Genomic DNA, 24,070 nt, shown 5'->3' with positions numbered 1-24,070 from the left:
CCCATCTCCCCCTCACCGCTCTAGCCCCATCTCCCCCTCACCGCTCTAGCCCCATCTCCCCCGCTCTACCCATCTGCCCCATCTCCCCCACCACTCTAGCCCCATCTCCCCCTCACCGCTCTAGCCCCATCTCCCCCTCACCGCTCTAGCCCCATCTCCCCACTCCCCTCACCGCTCTAGCCCCATCTCCCCCTCACCACTCTAGCCCCATCTCCCCTCCACCCTCTACCCATCTCCCCATCTCCCCCTCACCGCTCTAGCCCCATCTCCCCCTCACCGCTCTAGCCCCATCTCCCCCTCACCGCTCTAGCCCCATCTCCCCCTCACCGCTCTAGCCCCATGCCCCACCTCCCCCTCACCCTCTAGCCCATCTCCCCCCCACCCTCTAGCCCCATCTCCCCCTCACCCTCTAGCCCCATCTCCCCCTCACCGCTCTACCCCATCTCCCCATCTCCCCTCACCGCTCTAGCCCCATCTCCCCCTCACCGCTCTAGCCCCATCTCCCCCTCACCGCTCTAGCCCATCTCCCCCTCACCCTCTAGCCCCACCTCCCCCCACCGCTCTAGCCCCATCTCCCCCTCACCCTCTAGCCCCATCCCCCTCACGCTGTAGCCCCACTCCCCCTCACCGCTCTAGGCCCATCTCCCCCTCACCGCGCTTCAGCGTTTGTCAGGGACACGCCGGAGACGTCCGTGTCAGTGCCCCCAGCGCTCTCCTCCCGCTGACTTGTTTGCTTTTCTGGCGCTCGTGTGGATTAGTTACCTCTTTAAATCCAGTACAGATAATCCCCCTCCCCCCAAAACCCCCCACCCCCATGCCCCACGGCTCTTTTGGGAAATGAACAGTAGCTTATTTAATCGCGGCTGTCTCGATCCATTTGCCGGCCTGTGTAAGTCTGAACGGCGGCGTTCGCGGCGCGTTCGGCGACGCGGTTAAACCTCCCGAAACTAAACGGCTGTTTGGCGTAACATAATGGTCTGTTTGTGTGGGCGGTGAGCGAGGGGGAGGAGGCGGCGGTAACCAAGCGCTTGATTTCTAATTCCCGGGATTTGTGTTCGGGCTGGGTCAGCGTTTCGCCAGAATGAGCGAGCGAGCGAGCGAGCGAGCTTCGGCTCACAGAGCGAACATGCCAATTTTAACCGGTTTAATAACCTCCCCCAACCCCCACCCCATCCTCACACACGTGTTCCCGTATAAAACACGCTGCCCTCCCGTGGAGACCTGTCCCGGACTGATGAAGGCTGTTAATGCAATTGTTTCTTTTCTTTCCCCCCCTTCGCTCTCTGTAGATCACAGTCGTTCCCTGCCGTGAGTGGGGTGGGACGATGGGACGGCTCCTGGCCGTCCGCGGTCCGCTCGTTCGGGGAGCTGGGAAAATGAATTCACATTCTGCGTTAGCGGCCCTGCCGTCGCGGCGCGGCCGGTGCGAAAGCGTTCATTTGTAACGAGGTCTGTCCTCCCAGATGTATTCACGAGCAGAAACCCTTAAAGCCAGAGTTAGGTCCCGCGCTATTAATTGACTGAGAACGTCATCTCTACTGTCCTGAAGGTCAAAACAAATAGGCTGCAGGGGAATGATTCGAGTAAAAGACAGTAGAATGAACTTAGCATGTGGATGTGACAGCAAAGGACGAGGATAGCAGTCAAATCTGTCTTAAAAATGTGATTTAAATAAATTTAATTTAAAAAAATAATAAAAACGGAAAAAAGAAGGGTCATTTCAAATGCAATGCGAAAAATGGAAGCCACTTTGTAGGGAAAAGGGTAGTAGAGGTAGCAGACAGAACCAACATCGATTTGAGTTTCCTGTTAATTTTTGAGGATGTTTTGGTGTGTACTTGGTCTGTTGAGGCGTCCTTAGGTTTAGAGGGAGTCCGTTTCCTGTAAACATACTAGGCTTTTGGAATCCATAGAGCCGTCATGGAGTCACACCGTTCTTTTTTTATTATTTAGCGAACGTTACTTTAGAGGTATTTTTACAAAGCCGTTTATACAGCTGGATGTTCACTGAACTGCAATTCATAAATAAGTACTTTGTGCAAGAGAACAACAACACTACCTCACCCATGTATCAAACGAATTTAGTTTATTTTTCTAGTTATTTTACAAGACCGCATTGTGATCGAGACCACACCGACACCATCTGTGCCCTTCTGATCGACTTGTCTGACACTCTTCCTCCCTCTGTGTCTTCCACGCGTTTCCAATTCCTTCGGCTTCCAGCCGTCACTCACAGAACGATGGCCATGAGGGCGGAGCCTGTCCGAGCTGTGAGTGGCTGTGAGGAGCCCCTCTGCTCTGTTGATGAGCAATGGTGACGTGGTCTCTGGTTACCTTCACTCAGCCTTCCAGACGGAATAAAGGAATAAGCAATCGGTTCAGTATGAAGGCCAGTGGACAAAGAAGTGTGAGCACTAACCCCCCCCCCCAAAAAAAGTGACAGGTTCCTTTTGTTCACCCGGCTCTTGAGCTTTTGGGCCTCCCTTGGTGCTGTCCTCACTATTGTATTTCAGTCAGCTGCTAAGAAATTCAGCCACACCTATACCCCCCCCTAGACACACGCGCACACACACACACACACACATACACACACACACACACTCTCCCTGTTTCTGCCACCTAAAAGCACTTAATAACACGGACTCCCACTGATTTCTCTCTCGCTCGCGCTCCTGTATCCAGACGGCCATTTTAAGAGCAGAAAATGACTGAAGCCATTAAGCTGTCGCCGCCCGTCGCCGTCTTTTTCATTCCGTTCCCGCGGACGCGGATCGTGTTTAAGAGCGCGCTCGGCCTCCGTCCCGCGGCCCCATGGGAAACCCGTCTTCAGCCAATGGGGAGCTCTCGCTTCGGGGCCCCCGAGAAAGCGATCTCTTTAAGCAGGAGATCGCGTGCCCGTCAGCCTGCGAAGCGATCGTAATTTGAGTGTGAGTAATTGCGCGCGGGCGTGTGTAACAGTGTGTGATTTTATCGTAGTTCTCTCTTACACCGGCGGGAGGGAGAGTGTTGGTGTGCCTGTTCATTTCCTCCATACAAATGTACGATATGGGTCTCTGTTCTTTCTGTGTGACGTCAGCACGGTCTTATTTTTTAAGAATTTTAAGGCAGCAAAGACGTCATCCTTGCCTGTAAACATCTGCGATACCAGCGCTCGTGTAAAATGATCCTCATTTTAAAGGGCAGCCCTGAGGTCTTCTGTGTTTTCGGGGGAGGTCTCCCCAGCCCCCCCTGGCCGAAGCAGAAACGCTCGGGCCGCTGCAGCCGCGTCGGCTCCGCTCTTTCTTATTATCGGCAGGAACGGGACTGCTGATCTCGCCGCCTTCGCCGGTCTGTACGCTCCGACGCACATCGAGGTGATAAAAGAGCCGACGTCCAAAATAAAAATAAAAAAAGAGTGGCAAGACGGCACAGAGACGCCGAGACGCATCAAAAGGAGCGTCGCTCTGTCGGGGGGGGCAGAGCCGGGTTTATTTACAAACGCGGGCGCATTCTTAACCAGAAGGCTTTATTTATTCTTTATTTCCGTTTGATTCGCGGTGTCTGTGTGACCCACGCATCCCGGCCGTACGGCGAGTGAAAGGAAAGGCCCCCCCTTTTGACTCGTTTAATTGTTTCCTGAGAGAGACGGTGTTTACGCAAAGGCAGCGCCTGGGAGTGACGCGACACCCGCCCGCCCGCCCGCCCGCCGGGCCGCGCGATCGAAGGCTGGGCCGCTCCAGCGCCGGGTTAAAAAAACAAAAAAGAGAGAATAAAAACGGAGTCGGGGGTTCAGTGGAAAAATGAAAATGTCACATTGCTCACCGCGGGGAGCGCCAGGAAGCAAAAGGATGCTGAAAATACATCGCTGCCGCGCAGTCCGCAAAGTTCAGCGAAGATCGACCGCGAGCCACGGTAATTAGCCAAAAGAAAAAAAATGTCCAGAAAGCGTTTTTGTAATGCCGGTTCCGTGACGCTGGAGTTTCGGTAGTCCGGTATCGTTTTTCCCGGTTCGCAAACGCTCCCAAGGAGCATCGGTGAATCCCACCCCAGGTTGCCCCCTGTGCCGTGCAGGCATTGGCTCGGCACGGTCGGCGCAGGCGGCCAATCGGACGCGGGGGGGGGAGTCGCGCGCTCGTAATCCGATGAAACCCCGGCCCCCCCCGGGGGTGATGGGCGAGCCGTGATTGGGTAAACCTCGTTATCTCTGGAAGCGAGATGAACCGGCCGCGGTGTAAATTAAACCCGCTCCCACAATGCCGAGCGCCCTGTCACACGCAGCACCTTCCCGAGTGTGTGTGCGGGGGGGGGAGCGGGGGCTGGAAAGAATAATGCAGGAATCTAATGCATGAGCCCCAAAGCTAATATTAGCCCTGTCAATGTCTCTCTGATGTAATGAGAGTTTCTCTTTCATGCCTTGAAGGCAGTAAGTGATTAGCTATTATTCCCTGAGAGCGCGAGCGCGAGGTCAGTTCTGACAGACCCAAGGTAGCCGGGTGCCGGCAATCAGCCGCAGACCGCTGCCAGGTAGGGAACGGTGGATTTTTGTGGTGCCATTCGGACAAAATTGCAGACGGCCTGTTGCTCTACTTTTCTTTTCTTTTTTTTCTTTTTCCCCCTCCCTCGTTTCCTGCGAGACTCCGGTGCCATTCTCGCGTCGAGCGCCTCCTGCGCGCCGCGCTGCTTCGCGGCTCCGGTCGGCACGGTTACAAACACACACGACGCGTTGCGCCCGCTCTCGTGTGCGTGCCCCCGTCTGATGGCGTCAAAGAGGCGCAGACCCACGCGGTCTCATCAGTCCAGCGGGGGGCGAAGGGGGCGGAGTTAGCGTGTCCATCATTAACGCCACCTTCTGCATTTCTGTTTCGCCTTCCTGCCTATGACCTGCCCTCGTTAGCTATGACACTGAGAGAGGGAGTGTGTATGAGAGAGAAAGAGGGATGTGAAGGAGGAAACGGTGGAAGTGGAAAGAGAGGTAAAAAGAAAGGAAAGGGATGGGATTTTGGTCTGGTAAAAACTCAGCTCCAGGAGCCTGCTGTTGATGTGATTTTTAAATGGGCCACAGTGGTACATTTCACTGAGCCCTCCTTGCTCTGTATCCCTGCCGTGTGGGAGAAAGGGAGAGGGTTTGCACACGTATAGGTGTAGGTGACCTGCTGCTTCTCAGTGTTCACAGACACTCTTATCATAGCAGGTATGGGGCTAAGGAAGCAGCACTGCTGCACTGCTGGGATTCCTCTCTTTCAGAAAGAGTGTCTCTTTCCCACCGCTGCTGCCTGTGCCGAAGGTTCCTGACAAGAGATGGATTGGCATTGTTTTATGGGAGGCAAGTGTGTGTGAGTGTTTTTTTTTATGAACATGACCTCCATTTTCTGTAGAAAAGAGTCTATTTTTGACCAGTGTCACAGTGTGTGTGTGTGTGTGTGTGTGTGTGTGTGTGTGTGTGCGTGTGTGTGGAAGTACCTGCGTACCTTTCTGTTGGAGCTGTCTCTTCAGTAAAAACGCACGCTTCTTCCTCCCGGTCAGAACACTGAGTGCTTTCAGAGAGCCGGTCCCAGCAGCCCCGCCGCGCGGCCTGGAGCGCCGAAGGGGCCAATTAGAGGCTCCGTCCGTCCGCCCGGCGTCGGCCCCCGCGGCGTCGGCCCCCGGTCACTACCGCGCTCTGCAGAGAGGGGGCGCCCCGGGGGCGTCCAGCCGACACGGGCTCGCGCCTCAGGCCCCTCCTTCCACACCGGCAGCGCGTGCCTCCCCGTGCCACGTGCACCTCTGCGTTTCGGCTGACCCCGTCCCACACGCTCGCTGGCGGCCGGTGGGGACGGGCGAGTGCTGAGCGGGCGGTTCTGTGGCCGGCGAGCTCCCGGCGAGAGCTTGAGGTTGGGTGTCTGCCGGTCCAAGCACGACCCCCCCCTGTGCGGTTATTGTGTGTGGTGAGAGTGCGGGGCGAAAGAGAGGCCGGGGTGTGGAGAGCGCACGTTCTCCCTCGTTCCTCCCTCTCTCAGCGCCGCAGACGGACGGAGTCAGGTGTGCTTCTGAGTGCCTTTGTGTCGTTTCTGTTCTAAATGGCAAGTCTGCGTAATGCTTTGGTTTTCAGAAACAGCATGCTGAGCTAAGTTCAGGTGCATGCAGTTGAGTTTACAGTATGTACCTGTTTGTGTGTGCTGGGTTGTGTGTGCGTGCATACATGTGTGTGTGTGTGTGCGTGTGTGCGTGCATGAGTGTGTGTGTGTGCGTGTGTGTGTGCGTGTGTGTGTGCACGTGCGTGTGTGTGTGTGTGTGTGTGTGCTATCAGTCCTGTTGTAATTGACTGCAGTCACCCCTCAGTAAGCGCAGATGCGATCGTGGCTGTGTGAGCTGGGCGGTGGGCTGCAGAGCTCCTGCGCTGAGAGAGAGAGAGAGAGAGAGAGATAGAGTTAGAGAGAGAGAGAGAGAGAGAGAGAGGGAGAGAGAGAGAGATAGAGTTAGAGAGAGAGAGAGAGAGAGAGAGAGGGAGAGAGAGAGAGATAGAGTTAGAGAGAGAGAGAGAGAGAGAGGGGTCCGGGGCACAGCCCCAGTCCCCAGGCCATGAATAACAATGCAGCCTTGCCCGCTCAACTTCCCCGGCTTCCCACCCAGAGGGACCCGTCCCGCCGCTCAAAACGCCGTCCGGCGCAGATTCGGCCGGGGCTGGCGCCCGTTCCGGCTCCCTGGTCGGGGACGCAGCCCCGCTCGATGCGGTCCCCACAGGCGAGGCGAACGAGCAGCGTGTCGTTCTCCAGTTCCGCTCATCGAGCGCTTCCTCCTGCTGCGAAGGGGCTTTGTTCAAAGGCCTGCCTTAAAAGCGGATTCCCCATTGGCCGGCGCTGTAGGTAATGCAGGTATTTGATTGGCGCTGAATAAATTCTTTCTTTCCGGGCCTTTCCCAGCTGATGGGGATTAGAATCGATAATGGCATTGAGGTCCTGCGCTACACGGGGAAGATCATACAGTAGCAAAACTCACCGGTGCGAACGCAGTGCATAGCCTGAGCCAATAAGGCCCGCGTGCGCTTTACACCGCTTAAACCACTGCAAATACAGCACAGTGACAGCTGAAGTGCTTTTAATGGGCCTTTTCTCCGGCGCGTTGGCTTAATCACAGCCAATCAAATTGCATTACCTTTGATTGGCTGCGATTAAACCAACGTCTGAGGGAAAACAACCGCCGCAGCCGATAAACGAGTGCAGTTTAGCCTCACGTAGACAAAGCCGGCATCCGAGGGAATTAAACAAACGGAGCCAGTGGAAGGCAGAGCGTTCACTTGTGCTAATAGCTCAGCCTGATGTCACCCATTTGTCCCAGAGCTGCACTCAGTTTGAGGTCATCTGCTTTTCTCAGAGTGAAAGGCTTCCCTGATGATAGATAAGTGAGAAATTTGAGCTCTTTTCTCTCTCTTTCTCTCAATCCTCTGTTTTTTTGTTTCTCCGTCCTCCTCAGCTTCTTTTTTTCTGGTCTCTGCCGTTCTATTTCTTTCCTTTTTTGACGAGCCTTCGTCAGGTTCTTCTGATCGCTCTCCTCAAAACGGCCTTCCACCGCTGTGCGCTGGAGTGAGACAGCTGCTGTCTTGGTGATTGAGGGGAGTGCAGAGGTGCAGGGGTGAGCAGAGACCACTTCTCCCAGCAAGAAGTTTAGCATTACTGAGGGCAAGTCTGTCTCTCTCTCTCTCTCTCTCTCTCTCTCTCTCAATCGATCTCTCTCTCTCTCTATCACTCTCTCGCTCTCACTCTATCTCTGTTTTTCTCTTGCTCTATCTTTCTCGAAGTCTCTCTCATTCTCTTCGCTCTCACTCTCTCTGTCTCTTCTCTTGTCTCTATCTTCTCTTGTCTCTCTCATTCTCTCGCTCAGTCTCTTGCTCTCTCACTCTGTCTCTTGCTCTTTGTCTCTCTCTCTCTCTCTCTCTCTCTCTCTGACTCTCTTGCTCAAAGTCTTTCTCACACTCTCTCTCTCTCATGCTCTCTCTCTCCTCCTTCCCTCTCCCCTCGCCGCTCCCTCTCCGTCTCCGCTTGCCTTGTGCGCCACGTTAGGGCCTATGCTGCTGTCCCGTCATGGCTCGCACCGGGCCGCAGCTGGACGCCCCAGCGCAGGAGGGAGAGGGAAGGAGGAATGAAAGAAAAGACACACAGCCCTCCATGTTCCCTCTATTTTTAGAAAGGCCTGGCGTGAGATCTGAAGCGACAGACCTGACCGCCTCCGTCTTATCAGAAACCACCGGACGGACAGATAAAAATCGGGGGGGAAAAAATCAATCCGGAGGCACGACGTTCGGGTCCAGGAGCTGCCGAACAGGAAGTGGAAATCAAACGGCGCAGACGGCTCTCTTCCCTCTCCGCACTGTATTTTACCCCCCCCCGTCTAAACCAACTGGGGAACCAAATTGATTGCTTTCCTTTTCTCTGTACTCGAGTCACACAATGTATCCAATTACCTTCTTTGTCTCCTTTTGTGATGTGTGTTCTATAAAGATCTTTGATTCCCCATGATTCATTGTTACTCACATCTCCACTACCCTCCCTGTGGGGGTGACGGGGGGGTGGGGTTGCATCAAGTTTCCAGTTGGCTTAGGAAATCATGCCAATGGTTAGTGTTTGGAAAGACATGCAACATATCTTTGAACCTGGTACATCGGACCAAACATCGCCTGGAATAAGGGCTAGATATTTTCCTCCCAGCAAGCAGAAAGTAAAATGGAGGGTCCTGTGAGAGCAGTGTGTGGATGGAGGTGGTCTCTAAGTGTGTTCCTGTTGTATTCGCTCTCTGCATGGTCAGAGGGCCTTCCGCTGGAGACGTGAGCTGCAGCACAGCGCTGCAGGGGGCGATTCCGAGCGGGACTGCAGAGGTGCCAGGGCGTGGTGGCCACTTCTCGACATCTACGAACGTTAGTTCCCAGCGCGCCTGCCCTCTCAGTCTCTCTAATATCTCTGCCTCCTCTCATCTCTTAATCAGTCCTCCTCTCTCATCTACTTATCAGCTCTCCTCTCAGTCTCTTATCACCTGCTCCTCTCTTCTTAATACCCCTGTCTCCTCTCAGTCTCTATAACACCTCTGCCTCCTCTCATCTCTTAATCACCCTGCCCCCCTCTCAATCTTCATTATAACCCCCTGCCCTTCTCAGTCTCATTAATAACACCCTGCCCTCTCTCTCTCTTCCCCTCCCGCCTCTCTCTCATGATACACCCTGCCTCCTCTCATCTCTTATACACTCCCTGCCCACCTCTCAATCCTCCTTACGCCCTCCGTGACCTTATCCTTTAAATACCCAATGGCCTCTCTCAACCACACACGCTGCTGGACGCCCCAGCGCATTAATAAACGATGCCAACTCACAAAATAAGAAGACAGCCCTCCTGTTCCTCTCAGTTTTTAGAAGCCCTGGCGTCTAGATCTCAATCGCAACCTGCCTGCCTCTCATCCATTATCAGAAACCACCCGACCATAAAATCTGAAAAACAACCCGAGCACGGCTCGTCCAGACTGCCAACAGAATGAATCAAACCCACGCTCCTCCCTCTCCATGTATTTACCTCCCCCTGCTCAATCCAATTGATAACTTTCCTTCTCTTCTCAGTCTCATAATACCAATTACCTTCTTGTCTCCTTTATAACCTGTGTCTTCTATAAACACCTGATCCTCTATTCATTTATATCACATCTCCACTACCCTCCCTTAGGATGACAGCCTGCGCGCTGCATCAATTTCATTGCTAAAACACGCCATGTTAGTGTTTGAAACATGCAACCATATCTTTGAAACCTGGTACATCAACCAAAAACACGCCTGGCAATGGCTAGATATTATAATGCTCTTTCCCGCTTCAAAATCATAATGATCCTGCGACCTGTCTGATATTCATCTATAACCCCTGTGTCTCGCCTCAAGTGTCAAAGCCTCCTCCTGGCTGCCTCTGCAACAGCAGCTGCAGGAGCGCCCATGTTCCCGTCCTCTCACCATGTCTGACCTGGCTCCTCCAACCCCAGTTAATGACCCCTTGCTCGCTCTCGAGATCTGATGTACCCACCCGCCCTGCCCGCCTCTCATCTCATTAATAACCCCTGCCTGCCCCTCTCATCTCATTAATAAGCCCTGCCCTCCTCTCAGTCTCATTAATAATGCTCCTGCCCTCCTCTCAATCTCATTAATAACAGCCCTGCCCTCCTCTCAGTCTCATTAATAACAGCCCTGCCCTCCTCTCAGTCTCATTAATAACACCCCTGCCCTCCTCTCAATCTCATTAATAACACCCTGCCCACCTCTCAAGTCTCATTAATAACACCCCTGCCCTGCCTCTCAGTCTCATTAATAACACCCCTGCCCTCCTCTCAATCTCATTAATAACACCCCTGCCCGCCTCTCAATCTCATTAATAACACCCCTGCCCTCCTCTCAATCTCATTAATAACACCCCTGCCCTCCTCTCAATCTCATTAATAACACCCCTGCCCTCCTCTCAATCTCATTAATAACACCCCTGCCTGCCTCTCAATCTCATTAATAACACCCCTGCCCACCTCTCAATCTCATTAATAACACCCCTGCCCTCCTCTCAATCTCATTAATAACACCCCTGCCCTCCTCTCAGTCTCATTAATAACACCCCTGCCTGCCTCTCAATCTCATTAATAACACCCCTGCCCTCCTCTCAATCTCATTAATAATGCTCCTGCCCGCCTCTAAATCTCATTAATAACAGCCCTGCCCACTTCTCAATCTCATTAATAACAGCCCTGCCCACCTCTCAATCTCATCAATAACACCCCTGCCTGCCTCTCAATCTCATTACTAACACCCCTACCCACCTCTCAGTCTCATTAATAACACCCTGCCCCCCTCTCAATCTCATTAATAACTCCTGCCCTCCTCTCCATCTCATTAATAACTTCCTTCCCTGCCCCCATCCCCCGCCCGCCCTCCTCCTCTCCAAACAGTCTCTCTTTCCTAACGAGGGAATAATGTTCGCGGCTTTGCTTTAATTAGACAAAGGCGCGTTTGTGACTGGAGGGTCGAGCATCGCATTGAGCAATTAGCCAGAGCGATTACCACGCCGGCGATTTGGCGTCTCTTCAGACGGCTCCGGGGTTCGCCGCGTACGTGGTCGCTTAGCCCCAGCGACCGAGTCACTAACGAGCCCTCGGGCGGGGAGGTGAGACTGTGATTGGTGGCTGGTTGGTTGGTTACCCGGGAACAATCTTCCGAAGAGGAGCCTGTCTCTGGCATCGCGGTATCGTCGATGTTACTGTGGTGAACATAACACAAAGCAAAGGTCACAATAAAATACATGTCACAATACAACGCACATCACGGTACAAGCATTTACATTACATTACAGGCATTTAGCAGACGCTCTTATCCAGAGCGACTAACACAACTTTTACATAGCACAGCGATGTATCCATTTATACAGCTGGGGGAGTGAGACTGATAGCATTGTGGTTAAACTTGCTCAAGAGGAGCTGTCCTACGGAATCGTATCCTCGGTACTGTGGTAATACAAAACAAAGTTCCAATACCACATGTACTACACCACTCCGTTCAAGCATATATTGCGATGTAGTTTTACATGTGAAGATGAGCGTGATGAAATATGGATGCAGCTCCCATTCTCTAGATGTAAATTTAGTAACTAGTTAAAAGGCACTGTTAGACCCTGGTGATTAGTGTTTAACCACACTGCTTTAAATGTATTGGTGTTATTTCCTCTGCAGCCTCCCATTGCAGTCTCACTGTTACATTAGAGCACATTAACGAGGTCCAGGTTCAGTCTCACCACAGTATCCCTTCTGCTGAAAACAAAACTACTGCTTTGATACCAAGGCACAAATTTTCATGTATTGTCGAGAAACAAAACAGTTCCTAATTGTTGTTTTTTTTATTCAGTGATGAACAACAAAGTGGGAGGACTTGGTATTGCAGCTGTCTTTGTCTGTTTCTCTCTGAGCACGGGGGACACGCTCCTCATCCCAATGTGTTTAATAAGCAGGGCTGGTTTATTAACGTCCTGCCATGATGGCGGTAAATGGCTTGGTTGGCGCTCGCATGGCGGAGAGCAGGTTACTCTGGCGACCCCCGATCCAACCCTTTGGCCATAAAAAAACGATCTGCCAAGACCAGCGTGGCACCACAGGGCACGATTACCTCCCAGTGCCAGTGCGGAGGTGGCACAGTGATGCAATGTGGCCTGACAGACCGAGGCTGGCCGCTGTGCCCACAGGACCACAGTTAGTCTTTATTGCACCCCTCTGATATACACACACGCACACACGCGCACACACACACATACCCCAGCACACACACACACATGCACATGCATACGCGTGCGCGAACACATGCATACACGCTCGCACACACCTAAATACACATACACACACTTCACTGACACACACGCATGCACACGCATATAAACACACGTGTATGCACTCAGGCATACACACGTGCACACACACACACGCACACACACACACACACGCGCACACACTCACACACATACTGTACACACACACACACACACACACACACGCACACACACTCATACACACACACACACACGCACACACACACAAACACATGCACACACACACACACACACAAACACATGTACGCACACACACACACACACACTCACACTCACAGCCTCATTGCGGCTGCAGACAGACAGGGTGGAGGGGTGTTCCCTCAGCGCAGCAGAAAGGCCGGTCCCCGGGCCGAGCCGAACATCGGCGCCACATCTGTTCCTCCACACCGGCGGCTCTCTTAATGGGCACGCATCTGTTCCTGCGCTCAGCGCTGTCCATCTGGGCCAGCGCACTGGACGGCTCCACTGCAGCGCCTCCTTCTGATTGGGCTAGGCCTGCCCACCTCAGCGCACTGCGACCTTATGTGACCACGGCCACGCTCACGTGTTTCAGTAACCATTACTGTGTGTTCACTGAATTAGCATTCCGCATGAGGCAGCACTGTCTGCCCTGGCCAGTTCATTACATAGAGATAAATCATTACAATATCCAATCTCCCTTTTTCTGTAATTGAGTTAAAAACTCCATGAAAGTCTCTGACGACTGGAACCGTCAGGATGAGAAGATCATCGTTTTTCTATCCATTACAGAGCTGAGGTGGCACATTGGGATGGAGCACGGGGAAGCTAATTCACCTCTCCTCTCCTCTTGCGGAAGATTAATCGGGAGTTCTCTCTCTGCAGGGGATCTTGGATATGATCGTGCTGACCAAGGGGGTACCGAACGGCGAGCTGGCCATCCACGCCCTGAAGAACAACTTTGAGGCCGACGCCTACTTCGTCAAAGTGATCGGTGAGTGGGGACCTCTGAGTCTCAGTGTGTGGGGACCTCTGTGAGTCTCAGTGAGTGGGGACCTCTGAGTCTCAGTGTGTGGGGACCTCTGTGAGTCTCAGTGAGTGGGGACCTCTGTGAGTCTCAGTGTGTGGGGACCTCTGTGAGTCTCAGTGTGTGGGGACCTCTGTGAGTCTCAGTGTGTGGGGACCTCTGTGAGTCTCAGTGTGTGGGGACCTCTGTGAGTCTCAGTGTGTGGGGACCTCTGTGAGTCTCAGTGAGTGGGGACCTCTGTGAGTCTCAGTGTGTGGGGACCTCTGTGAGTCTCAGTGAGTGGTGACCTCTGTGAGTCTCAGTGTGTGGGGACCTCTGTGAGTCTCAGTGTGTGGGGACCTCTGTGAGTCTCAGTCGCGGGGATTCGCTCTCTCTCGGAGGGGCAGTGTAGACGGTGGGGTTGCGGGTATTTGCCGGGTGTCGAGCGGGGAGGCTGGCCTCTGTCGGAAACGCGATGCTCAAACACAAAGGGTTTATTTCTGACATAACTGCACACAGTGTGGAAGCGGGCAGAGATCAAGCTTTCGATCTCTGCCTCTGCCTCAAAAAAAATCAATATTCCTCATTTCCCTGGTCTGTAGCGTACAGCAGCGCAGGTAGTGATGTGTGAGTCACTCATAACTGAGTGTGAATATGAAAGAATCCATATATGTCTATTTTCATAGTGGATACTTATCTGTATGCATGTGCTATGTCTCCATAGGCTAATTTTTTATTAGCCCCAGGAGAGACACAGTAGCAGTGCCTCTCCTGGGATTTGGGGATTTGAATCTGCAACCTTCCGGTCCAAAATGGTTCTCAACCTTGGTCAGGGTTCTGCTGTTTTGGCCTCATCACCACCCAAAGAAGCAGCAACCTGAGGGTGGGCATTATTTTTTGCTCTCTCTGAGTCTGTGCCTTTGTCTCTACCAATATGAAGCAAATAGAACCAATCACACGTAGTGGCAGGGTTGCTGGCATTTAGTTGGACAGAGAGCAGTTTTCGCTGCCCCACCCCCTGGGTAATCCTTGCTCCTAGTCTATTAATTAAAAGTGAATCTTGGATGCCCCCCCCTCCCCACTCCCGCTGCCAGCACCGTGGCCGTGTCTCGTCTGCTAATCAGAGCTCGGAGGCCTCCGCACGCGGATTAGTCATTCCCATTGATCTGCGGTTTATTTCCCTGGTCTCACTCTGACCCGACCCGGTCCTCGCGGTCCGCCGCGGTCCTCCTGTTTGTCCTGTACCCCGCCGCGTGCCGATTAGCTGATACTGTCAGGTGGGCAGAGAAAGGGGCGGGGCCACGTGTGATCTACTGTGACCCTACGTTCACTGCTGAGTAGCCATGCAGATGTGCACACAGTACACGCCTGCATAGCAAAGCTCTTATTATGGGAGGGTAGCTAATGTGCCAGTGCTTGTACCGTGCATGTGAGTGTAGCTATGGGTGTAAGCCTTACAAGGTGAATGCATCTGTCGATGGTGCTGTTAGAGTCTAAACCGCATGTTTGTAGTGTCTGTATGTTTCTGTGTGAAGTGCGTTGACCGTAACACCGTGTGTGTGTGTGTGTGTGTGTGTGCGTGTGTGTATGTGTGTGTGTGGGTTGACAATTGAAAGCAGTTGAATTGAAATACAAAATATTGCATTTTCTTGTAGGAGTTAAGGACAAATGTTGATTGAATGCAGGCCTGAAGCTTGCCCCGTGGCTCCTGTGTTGGAGCGATATGGGAAAGAGAACGCGCGTATGTGATCCCTGAAGCAGGAGTGGTGAGCGTGTGGCGATGGAGGTGCGATATCGATTTACATGGACATCTTTTATTGATTTAGACTAGGAAGCGCACAGCAGAGCCTGGCTGTTCTGACCGACCCTTTCTGCGCGCTCAGTGACGTCCTTGCATATGCGCCCCTGCCCATTCAGCTGTCAGGGTCAGAGAAACGGGGAGCTCTTTGTCTGTGCGCTTTACCTCGCCCCCCCCCAAACCCCCCCCACCCCCCGTCATGCTGCCTTTCTGACGTCCACCTCTTTCGGCTTGGACTTTTTTTTTTTTGTTCTCTGCTTCAAAACATTGTGGTTTTGACAGTTCAAAGCAGCAGTTCTCTTTTATAATGACAGACCACTCTTATTAAAGTAGACCTATGTTCAGGGGAACTGTGGGGAATTGGAAATCGGTACCCTGGATTGTGTTTGGGTGGATGTTATTTATGATGTATAGGCGGATGTAGAGGTTCAAGTGATGTGTAGATGGGTGTAGGTGCTGACTATGTGTAGATGTGTCAAGATATGGGTTATGTGTAGATCAATGTACAGGCTGGTCATGTGTAGATGGGTGTAGGTGCAGGTCATGTGTAGATGGGTGTAGATGCAGGTCATGTGTACATGCGTGTAGGTGCAGGCTATGTGTAGATGGGTGTAGATGCAGGTCATGTGTAGATGGGTGTTGATGCAGGCTATGTGTAGATGGGTGTAGGTGCAGGCTATGTGTAGATGGATGTAGGTGCAGGTCATGTGTAGATGTGTGTAGGTGCAGGCTATGTGTAGATGTGTGTAGATGCAGGTCATGTGTAGATGGGTGTAGGTGCAGGCTATGTGTAAATGGATGTAAATGCAGGTCATGTGTAGATGGATGTATGTGCAGGTCACGTGTAGATGCGTGTAGGTACAGGCTATGTGTCGATGTGTGTAGGTGCAGGTCATGTGTAGATGGATGTAGGTGCAGGCTATGTGTAGATGGGTGTAGGTGTAGATGGATGTAGGTGCAGGTCATGTGTAGATGGGTGTAGGTGCAGGTCATGTGTAGATGGATGTAGGTGCAGGTCATGTGTAGATGGGTATAGGTGCAGGTCATGTGTAGATGGGTGTAGAGATGCAGGTCATGTGTAGATGGATGTAGGTGCAGGTCATGTGTAGATGGGTGTAGATGCAGGTCATGTGTAGATGGGTGTAGGTGCAGGCTATGTGTAGATGGGTGTAGGTGCAGGGTATGTGTAGATGTGTGTAGGTGCAGGCTATGTGTAGATGGATGTAGATGCAGGTCATGTGTAGATGGATGTAGGTGCAGGTCATGTGTAGATGGGTGTTGATGCAGGCTATGTGTAGATGGGTGTAGGTGCAGGCTGTGTGTAGATGGGTGTTGATACAGGCTATGTGTAGATGCGTGTAGGTGCAGGCTATGTGTAGATGCGTGTAGGTGCAGGTCATGTGTAGATGGATGTAGGTGCAGGCTATGTGATGGATGGGTGTAGATGGTGTGATGCAGGTCATGTGTAGATGGATGTAGGTGCAGGTCATGTGTAGATGGTGTAGGTGCAGGTCATGTGTAGATGGGTGTAGGTGCAGGTCATGTGTAGATGGGTGTAGATGCAGGTCATGTGTAGATGGATGTAGGTGCAGGTCATGTGTAGATGGGTGTAGATGCAGGTCATGTGTAGATGGATGTAGGTGCAGGTCATGTGTAGATGCGTGTTGATGCAGGCTATGTGTAGATGGGTGTAGATGCAGGTCATGTGTAGATGGGTGTAGGTGCAGGTCATGTGTAGATGGGTGTAGGTGCAGGTCATGTGTAGATGCGTGTAGGTGCAGGCTATGTGTAGATGGGTGTAGATGCAGGTCATGTGTAGATGGATGTAGGTGCAGGTCATGTGTAGATGGGTGTATGTGCAGGTCATGTGTAGATGCGTGTAGGTGCAGGCTATGTGTAGATGGGTGTAGGTGCAGGTCATGTGTAGATGGGTGTAGGTGCAGGCTATGTGTAGATGCGTGTAGGTGCAGATTATGTATAGAGGGTTGGTTGTGAGAGACATTAGACTCCAGTTTTCACACCGCCATGCCCTCATATTGCAGCCCATCTCTGAGGGCCTGCAGCCGATATTCCCAGCCTGCTTATCGAGCGCCACGCCACAATATTGACGCCGTCTCCGTCTTCTAAGAGGACGAAAATGTAAAAAGAGAGGCCTGCAGAATAGCCTAGAAGACAGAGCTAATTGCTGCATTCAGCGCTAATGCCCTGCTTCGATCCTGTGGAGAGCATCTCGAGACGGCCCGCCAGGCTGAGCTCAGAGGAGATCACAGCAGCAGACACTCTCCTTTCCCACTTCGAGCCCAGTCTCTGTTTCTGTGGTGCTGATGGCCTTCTTTACCAAGCTGTAAAATTGACTCTAGGCCCCTCGAGAGCAGCAGAGCAGCGTCATGGGTGGGGAACTCGGCCTGCAACTCCTAGGACGTAGGTTTGATTCCCAGCTCCCGCTGAACCCTGGAGCAAGGAAACTGAAAGGCTTCAGTGAATTTCCAGCTGTTTAAATGGATTAAATATGAAAAGGTTTGTAAGCCGCATAAGTCATTCTGGATGAGTGAGCATCTGCTAATTGCCTTGCATGTAAATGTGTGATTTTGCTGACTCAAGCTGCTGTTAGAAGTGTTGGAAGTGCAGACAAAGGGGAAGTTAATGAGGGCGCCGTGTCGCTGGAGAGGTTATGGAGGAGCGCGCCTGGTCTTTCTGGGGCGAGAGCTGCAGTTCCGGGGGAGTTTGCGCTCAGCGGTTTGTTCCTCTAACGGCAGGCAGATCCAGCGCCCGCCATGTGTTACCCTAGCAGAGCTTTTAAACATATCGCTGCGGGCGTTAGGAGCCGCAATCTGCTGTTGTTTTTTATTCTCGCGTTTTTTTGCGAGTCTACCCAAATTTTAAGTACCTTTGGAGACTTTGGAGAGCGAGGGAAGAGGAAGGAGTGGGAGAGAGGGGGAGAGAGGGAGAGAGAGGGCTCTGCGGCACAGAGAAAGCCTCTGAGCCGGTGTTTCATTAGAGCGCTCTCCGCTCCAGCAGCCAGAGAGCAGGATTCAGACCGAGCATGCCGAGCACAGAGAACCAAGCCCAGCTCCAGCCAGCTGACTGAGAGCAGGATTCCCAGACGAATGTGCCGAGCACAGAGAACCAAGCCCAGCTCCAGCCTGCTGACTGAGAGCAGGATCCAGACCGAGCGTGCCGAGCACAGAGAACCAAGCCCAGCTCCAGCCAGCTGCCTGAGAGCAGGCTTCAGGCCTAGCGTGCCGAGCACAGAGAACCAGGCCCAGCTCCAGCCAGCTGACTGAGAGCAGGATTCAGACCGAACGTGCCGAGCACAGAGAACCAAGCCCAGCTCCAGCCAGCTGACTGAGAGCAGGATTCAGATCGAGCACGCCGAGCACAGAGAGCCAGGCCCAGGCCCAGCTCCAGCTTGCTGACTGAGAGCAGGATTCAGACCGAGCGTGCCGAGCACAGAGAACCAGGCCCAGCTCCAGCCAGCTGACTGAGAGCAGGATTCAGACCGAGCACGCCGAGCACAGAGAGCCAGGCCCAGCTCCAGCTTGCTGACTGAGAGCACATAGAGAGGACTCTTCAGCTGCAGAGAGACTTTTGACTTTCAGCACGCACCGTTATCGGCAGGTTGTTTAGTTAAATTCGATCGTTCACGGTCCGCAGTAAATTAAGTGCTACGTGAGGTAAAATTAAATACGCAGTACCAAAAAAAAAAACAAGCAATTAACCATAAGCGTTCCCACGTCTCTTTACCGCCGTTACCTCTTAGCTACTGTTTCAGCAGGCAGAACCAACAAGGCAAAACCACAACCTTCTGTTCCACATTACATAAAAGCACTCTCAGAGCCGTGGAGAGAGGGGGAGAGGGAGAGCGGCAGGGTGGGGTGGGCGGAAGGGGGGGAGGGAGAGACAGGTAGAGGGAAACCGAGTGAAAGAGATGAGGAGGAAAGGACTGAAAGACAGAGGGAGTAAGAGAAGAAGGAACGAGCAGGATGGGAGGGTGGGAGAGAGAGAGAAGGAAGTAAGAAAGACCACTGAGAGTAGAGATGAAGCACACAGACAAGGGTACAATCTAAAATTGCAGAGCACAGAGCCAAATTAAGAAAAAGCATGTATTTGTCCCATTATGGAGCCCACTATATATATATATATATTGTGTGTGTGTATATATAGAGAGAGAGACAGAGAGAGACAGAGAGGGGTAGAGAGAGCGAGGGATAGAGAGAGAATGATATACGATGACTATGTGATAACTGCACCCTTGCTGTGACAGGTCCACTGTCTCAAACCCCGCCTTTCCTCCCTTACTTTATGCCCCCCTCAGTCCTGCTCTCACAAATCACTCTCAGCGTTTACTGCATTCAGAGAGCAATAATATGATCCTAGACAGAAGATAGTATATGGAGTTTGGCAGCCAGATATGTCTCTGTGGGCCACAGTTTGAGAGAGAGTGTGGGATCATCGTAATGACTGGGCTTTGACTGCTGATTGAAGGTTAATCACTGTGGGGTTTTTTTCTCTTACAGTCTGTGTACCTAGCACTTTAAAAATACTGGTGATCCCTTTGTGTTAATTAGGCATGCTTGATTTTCACTTTGAATGCGACACAAAAAAAATCTGCTTCCTGATTTATTTTCATTATTTATTTACTTATTTTATTATTTTTTGTCATTTTCATAAATATTATGGTAGTAGTATAATTGTCATTGTGTTATTTACACGTTGTATTTCATGTACATTCTCCGTTTCCTGTTGTAGTGTAGTGTTCCCATTGTGGCTACATGCTTTTGCGGTGCATTCCCTTCATAATGCCAGTGATGCAGCGTTTGAAATTGAAATGTAACTTCGACAGGCAGACAGAGAAAGAAATATGGGGGGGAAAGGGGGACAGCAGGAGAGCGAGAGAGACAGATGGACAGAGTGAGAAAGAGAGGGAGATGAGAGGAGAGAGAGAGAGAAGGAACCAAGGGAGGTGACAGAATCGTTCACTTACAGGGAAGTAAATTACCCAGAATTCATACACATCTGCAGGCTCTGTCCCATCAGCCTCAGATCCTCCTGAGTCATAGCGCGGCCTTGGCCATCTGTCACTAATGAAATCATTATCTCTCAATGAGCTCCATCCGCTCGCTAAGTGTGAGCAGTTAGAGAGAGGGAGAGAGTGAGAGAGAGAAAGAGAGCCCTATGTATGAAGGGAGAGAGAGAGAGAGAGAGAGAAGAGCCTCTGTATGAAGGAGAGAGAGAGAGGGGAGCCTCGTAGAAAGAGAGAGAGACCTTCATGAAGGAGGGCGAGAAGAGGGGACCTCTGTATGAAGGAGGAGTGAGAGAGAGAGACCTTCATATGAAGCGAGGGAGAGAGAGAGGGGGAGCCCTCTGTATGAAGGGAGAAAGAGAGAGAGTGAGAGAGAGCCCTCTGCATGAAAGGGGAGAGAGAGAGTACCCTCTGTATAAAGGGAGAGGGAGGGAGAGAGTGAGGGAGCCCTCTGCATAAAGGGAGAGAGAGAGAGTGAGTCCTCTGTATGAAGAGAGCATTAGAGAGCGAGTGAGAGAGAGCAGAAGAACTCTCCTGCCTCTGTAAGCTCTCTCCTCCCTCTCTGTGCCCTCTGTGTGCCCTTTGGTGAGGGCACCCTGGCCTGCCTGCTGAGTGATGGTGGTAATGTGTGGGTGGGCCCTGCTGGTAAATGGCTGTGTTCTGGGTGCTGTGACAGAGGGTGAAATCAGCGCCTCTTCGAACCGTAATGGCTGCATTCGAGCCGCTCCACTGACTGGAGCAGCAGCGCAGGGCACCTTGGGTCTGTCAGGCTGGAGGGAGCCAACGCAGAGAAAGAGCGAAGGAGAAATGGGGTTCCTCAGTGTGAGGCGCTACACCGAGAGACAGAGAAAACAAGAGAAAGAGAAAAAGAGAGAGAGAGAGAGAGAGAGATAGTGTCCCCTGGTGTGAGACGTTTGATCCTTGTGGAAAATGTGTGTGGGATGGAGGAATAGGGTCACCCTGAGTTTGAGAGGGGGAGAGAGACTACAGGCAGCCAGGTGGATACGTGCTTTTGCCCCTGGACTCTGGACCTGAGGGTTGCAGGTTTGAATCCCAAGTGAATCGATGCAGTTCTGCCCTTGAGGCATTTCACTGTGTAAATGGGTCACAAGGGGGGGGGAGGGGGGAGATGGTATGGCTATAACATGCTCTCAATAAGAGCACCTTCCTACACAAAAGAGTAAATGCTACACGCGCTACAAGGTCAAACTCAGTATTATAGCTGAGAACGAGAGCAGGGAGTGTGAAATCTTTCTTTAAATATATATATTTTTTCCCTGTCTTGCTACAGGCTAGAACTTTAACTTTGAAACATCCTTCAGAATGTGTGCAGAGTTTGGTGTGTAAAAGCTTGCAGACTTATGGGATCTTTTGCTGCTTTTTCAAACAAGGAACATCTTTTGAATTTTTACCTCCGTTTCCCTTGTTAAACTCCCCCCCAAACTCCACCCAAATCCACACCTACAGAAAATGTTTGAGTACAGATGGAATATCTAGTGTCACTTATGGAATGGCACGGTTGATTGACAGCAGTACGGGTCCTGTCAGGTGAGCTTCAGAGCCCGGCGAATGGCGTCAGGCATGCAGGAGGGAATTGGGACTGGGGTCTTAAGAGCCTGACTGAGGGAACTCTCTACACAAACACCACAGTCTACACAAACACACACACTCGCTCACAAACACTTACACACATTCACATACATCGATACGCACGCGAACACGCTTGCTCACAAACACTTACACTCGCACACATTCACATACATCGATATATACACGCGAACGCGCGTGCTCTCACACACCGCCGAGACAGACAGTTCCACACACACACACACACACATGTACGCCGCCGCGCGAACAGTCACGCGCGCTCCTCGAACGGCAGCGTTTTCCCCCCCGGACGCGGCTGGCCCTCTTTTCCGGAATGTTCCGTGCTGAAAAGGAGGTGTGGCGGCGGCAGCCTCACAGAGTATCGACAGACAGCAGCTGACAAAGGCCAGAGCGCAGCCGAAAATTGGATGTGGACGGGACGAGACGACATTAGCATCGTCTTCACCTTTTTACTCCCCTGTCTGATCCGAACCGGGCCCGGGTCACTGCCGCCGGCCCAGATTACCCGCTCTGAGAATTAATCCCCGGGGTCTCCGCGTCCCGAACGGAGCGATCCCAGCGTTCTGTTCCCCGCAGTCACACGCGCTCCCAGCGTTCTGTTCCCCGCCGTCACACGCGACGCGCGAGCGGGAATATTCACCGCGGCCTATGAACCGTAGAGTTCATTACGGTTCGCAATTAAGCGTCTCTAGAAGATTTAAAGGGGAAACGTTGCCTTTTAGGGATATTCGCATTGCTGCGTTACTCCCTGTCCATGTTAATGTGACATTGAGAATGGGGCCCGGGGCCTGAGGTGGGCACAGAGGGATGGCCTGATCACGTCAGGAGTCAGGAGCTGATTCAGTGTGGATTTTTCCAAATCGAAACGGCAGAAGAATGAACTCCCGTAAAGATTGGCATCTATTCTTGTACGTGGGACCGCTAAAGCGTCTCGTTTGAGAGCGGGTAAGCGGTGGAGTAAATGAGACCGTAATCCCTCGGTCCGATCCACGGAATTGTGAAATGCGTTTTTGACGCGTCACTGGAGGATTAGCGCGTATTTAAAAGCCGATGTTTTTTGTTTTTTTTCCCTTTCCCCCCCCTCTCGTTTTCCTCGCGCTCTGCTCTTAGACTGTGCAATTTCCGTAAGAGTCTTTCTCATCGCCGCCGCTCGGTGCTCTTGTGAGAAGGCGCACCCTCAGACAGAACAGTCCATTTAATCCGCCTGCTCGTTGTGCCGGCCCCGCTGTGAGACTGCCATCAGTCGTGACATCGCCCTCGTCTGAGCGCGCTCAGTGGCAAACGGCTCTCCTCAGCCGGCTCTCGGCCACGTGTGTGTGTGTGTGTGTGTGTGTGTGTGTGCGCGCGTGCGCGTGCATATGTATGTGTGCATGCGTGTGTGTGTATGTGCAATTGTGTGCATGGGTGTGTGTGCGTGCGTGTGTGTGCGTGCGTATGTAAATTGTTGAAAACATAATTCATGTTTATATATGAGTGCTTGTGTCTCTCTTATTGAAAGCTGACTACAGAGCACTGTGCTTTTTAGGAAAAACTGAACTTAGCACTGCATCTGTGTGTGTTTCTATGTGTACATGTGCTTGTGTGTGTGTGTGTTTCTGTATGTCTGTGTGCTTGAGTGTGTGTTTCTGTGTGTATATGTGCTTGTGTGTGTGTGTGTGTGTGTGTTTCTGTGCGCATATGTGCGTGTGTGTATATGCAGCCTTCAGTATAGTGACTATTTTGCAGTTATGCATGGAGCCCAGTGTAAATCATTGACAGGTGTTTGATGATGACGGCAGTCATGCGCCCCAGATGTTCCCAGGCAGTCCTGCAGTGGAAACCAGAGCTAAAATGGCTGCTCGTATCAAAGGGCCGGGGTGTCGGTCATGCTGATCTGTGCTCCGACTGCGCCAGTCCCTCACAGCGTGCATTAGGCGTCAGGGCAACAGCAACGGCAGGTTGCGCCGGTGGTAGCAAATCTGGGCTTGTAACCAGAAGGTGTTTAGTTTGATGACATCGCACCCTGGAGCAAGCAGTCTAACCTCAGCTCCTTCTGTAAATACCCCACTGTAAAAATGGATAATAAGTGAAACGTGTGGTAAAGTCAGACTGGATCGCGGTGTTTGGCAAGCACACGCCTGATGAAAAGGCCAGCGGTTTTACGTGTTGGGGTTGGGGTCTCCAGGGCGTGCAGGAGCGCTGTGGAAGCCCTAATTAAAGCCTTCAGGACCCAATGACGCTAATCAGCACGCCCGCAGTAATCTGTCTTACTCTCCATTAAATATTTCTGCTTTGTCCTCGCCGCGCGCACACACACACACGCGCACACACACACACGCACACACACACACTCGCCCGTG

General features: G+C 52.1%; 1 protein-coding gene across 1 annotated transcript in view; it reads left to right on the top strand.

The window, feature by feature from the left end:
• itfg1 (integrin alpha FG-GAP repeat containing 1) overlaps window positions 1–24,070 on the top strand; it is a 106,871-nt gene that overhangs the window by 52,004 nt on the left and 30,797 nt on the right. The window contains exons 11-12 of the mRNA XM_064338009.1: window positions 8,751–8,866; window positions 13,168–13,290. Coding sequence (XP_064194079.1) covers window positions 8,751–8,866; window positions 13,168–13,290 — 239 coding nt within the window. The remainder of the gene's footprint in view (window positions 1–8,750; window positions 8,867–13,167; window positions 13,291–24,070) is intronic.

This window comes from Anguilla rostrata, chromosome 5 (genome assembly GCF_018555375.3).
Source record: "Anguilla rostrata isolate EN2019 chromosome 5, ASM1855537v3, whole genome shotgun sequence".
Lineage (NCBI taxonomy): Eukaryota > Metazoa > Chordata > Actinopteri > Anguilliformes > Anguillidae > Anguilla > Anguilla rostrata.
The sequence above is the reverse complement of the archived record's forward strand: the minus strand, read 5'-3'. Positions and strand labels throughout refer to the sequence as shown.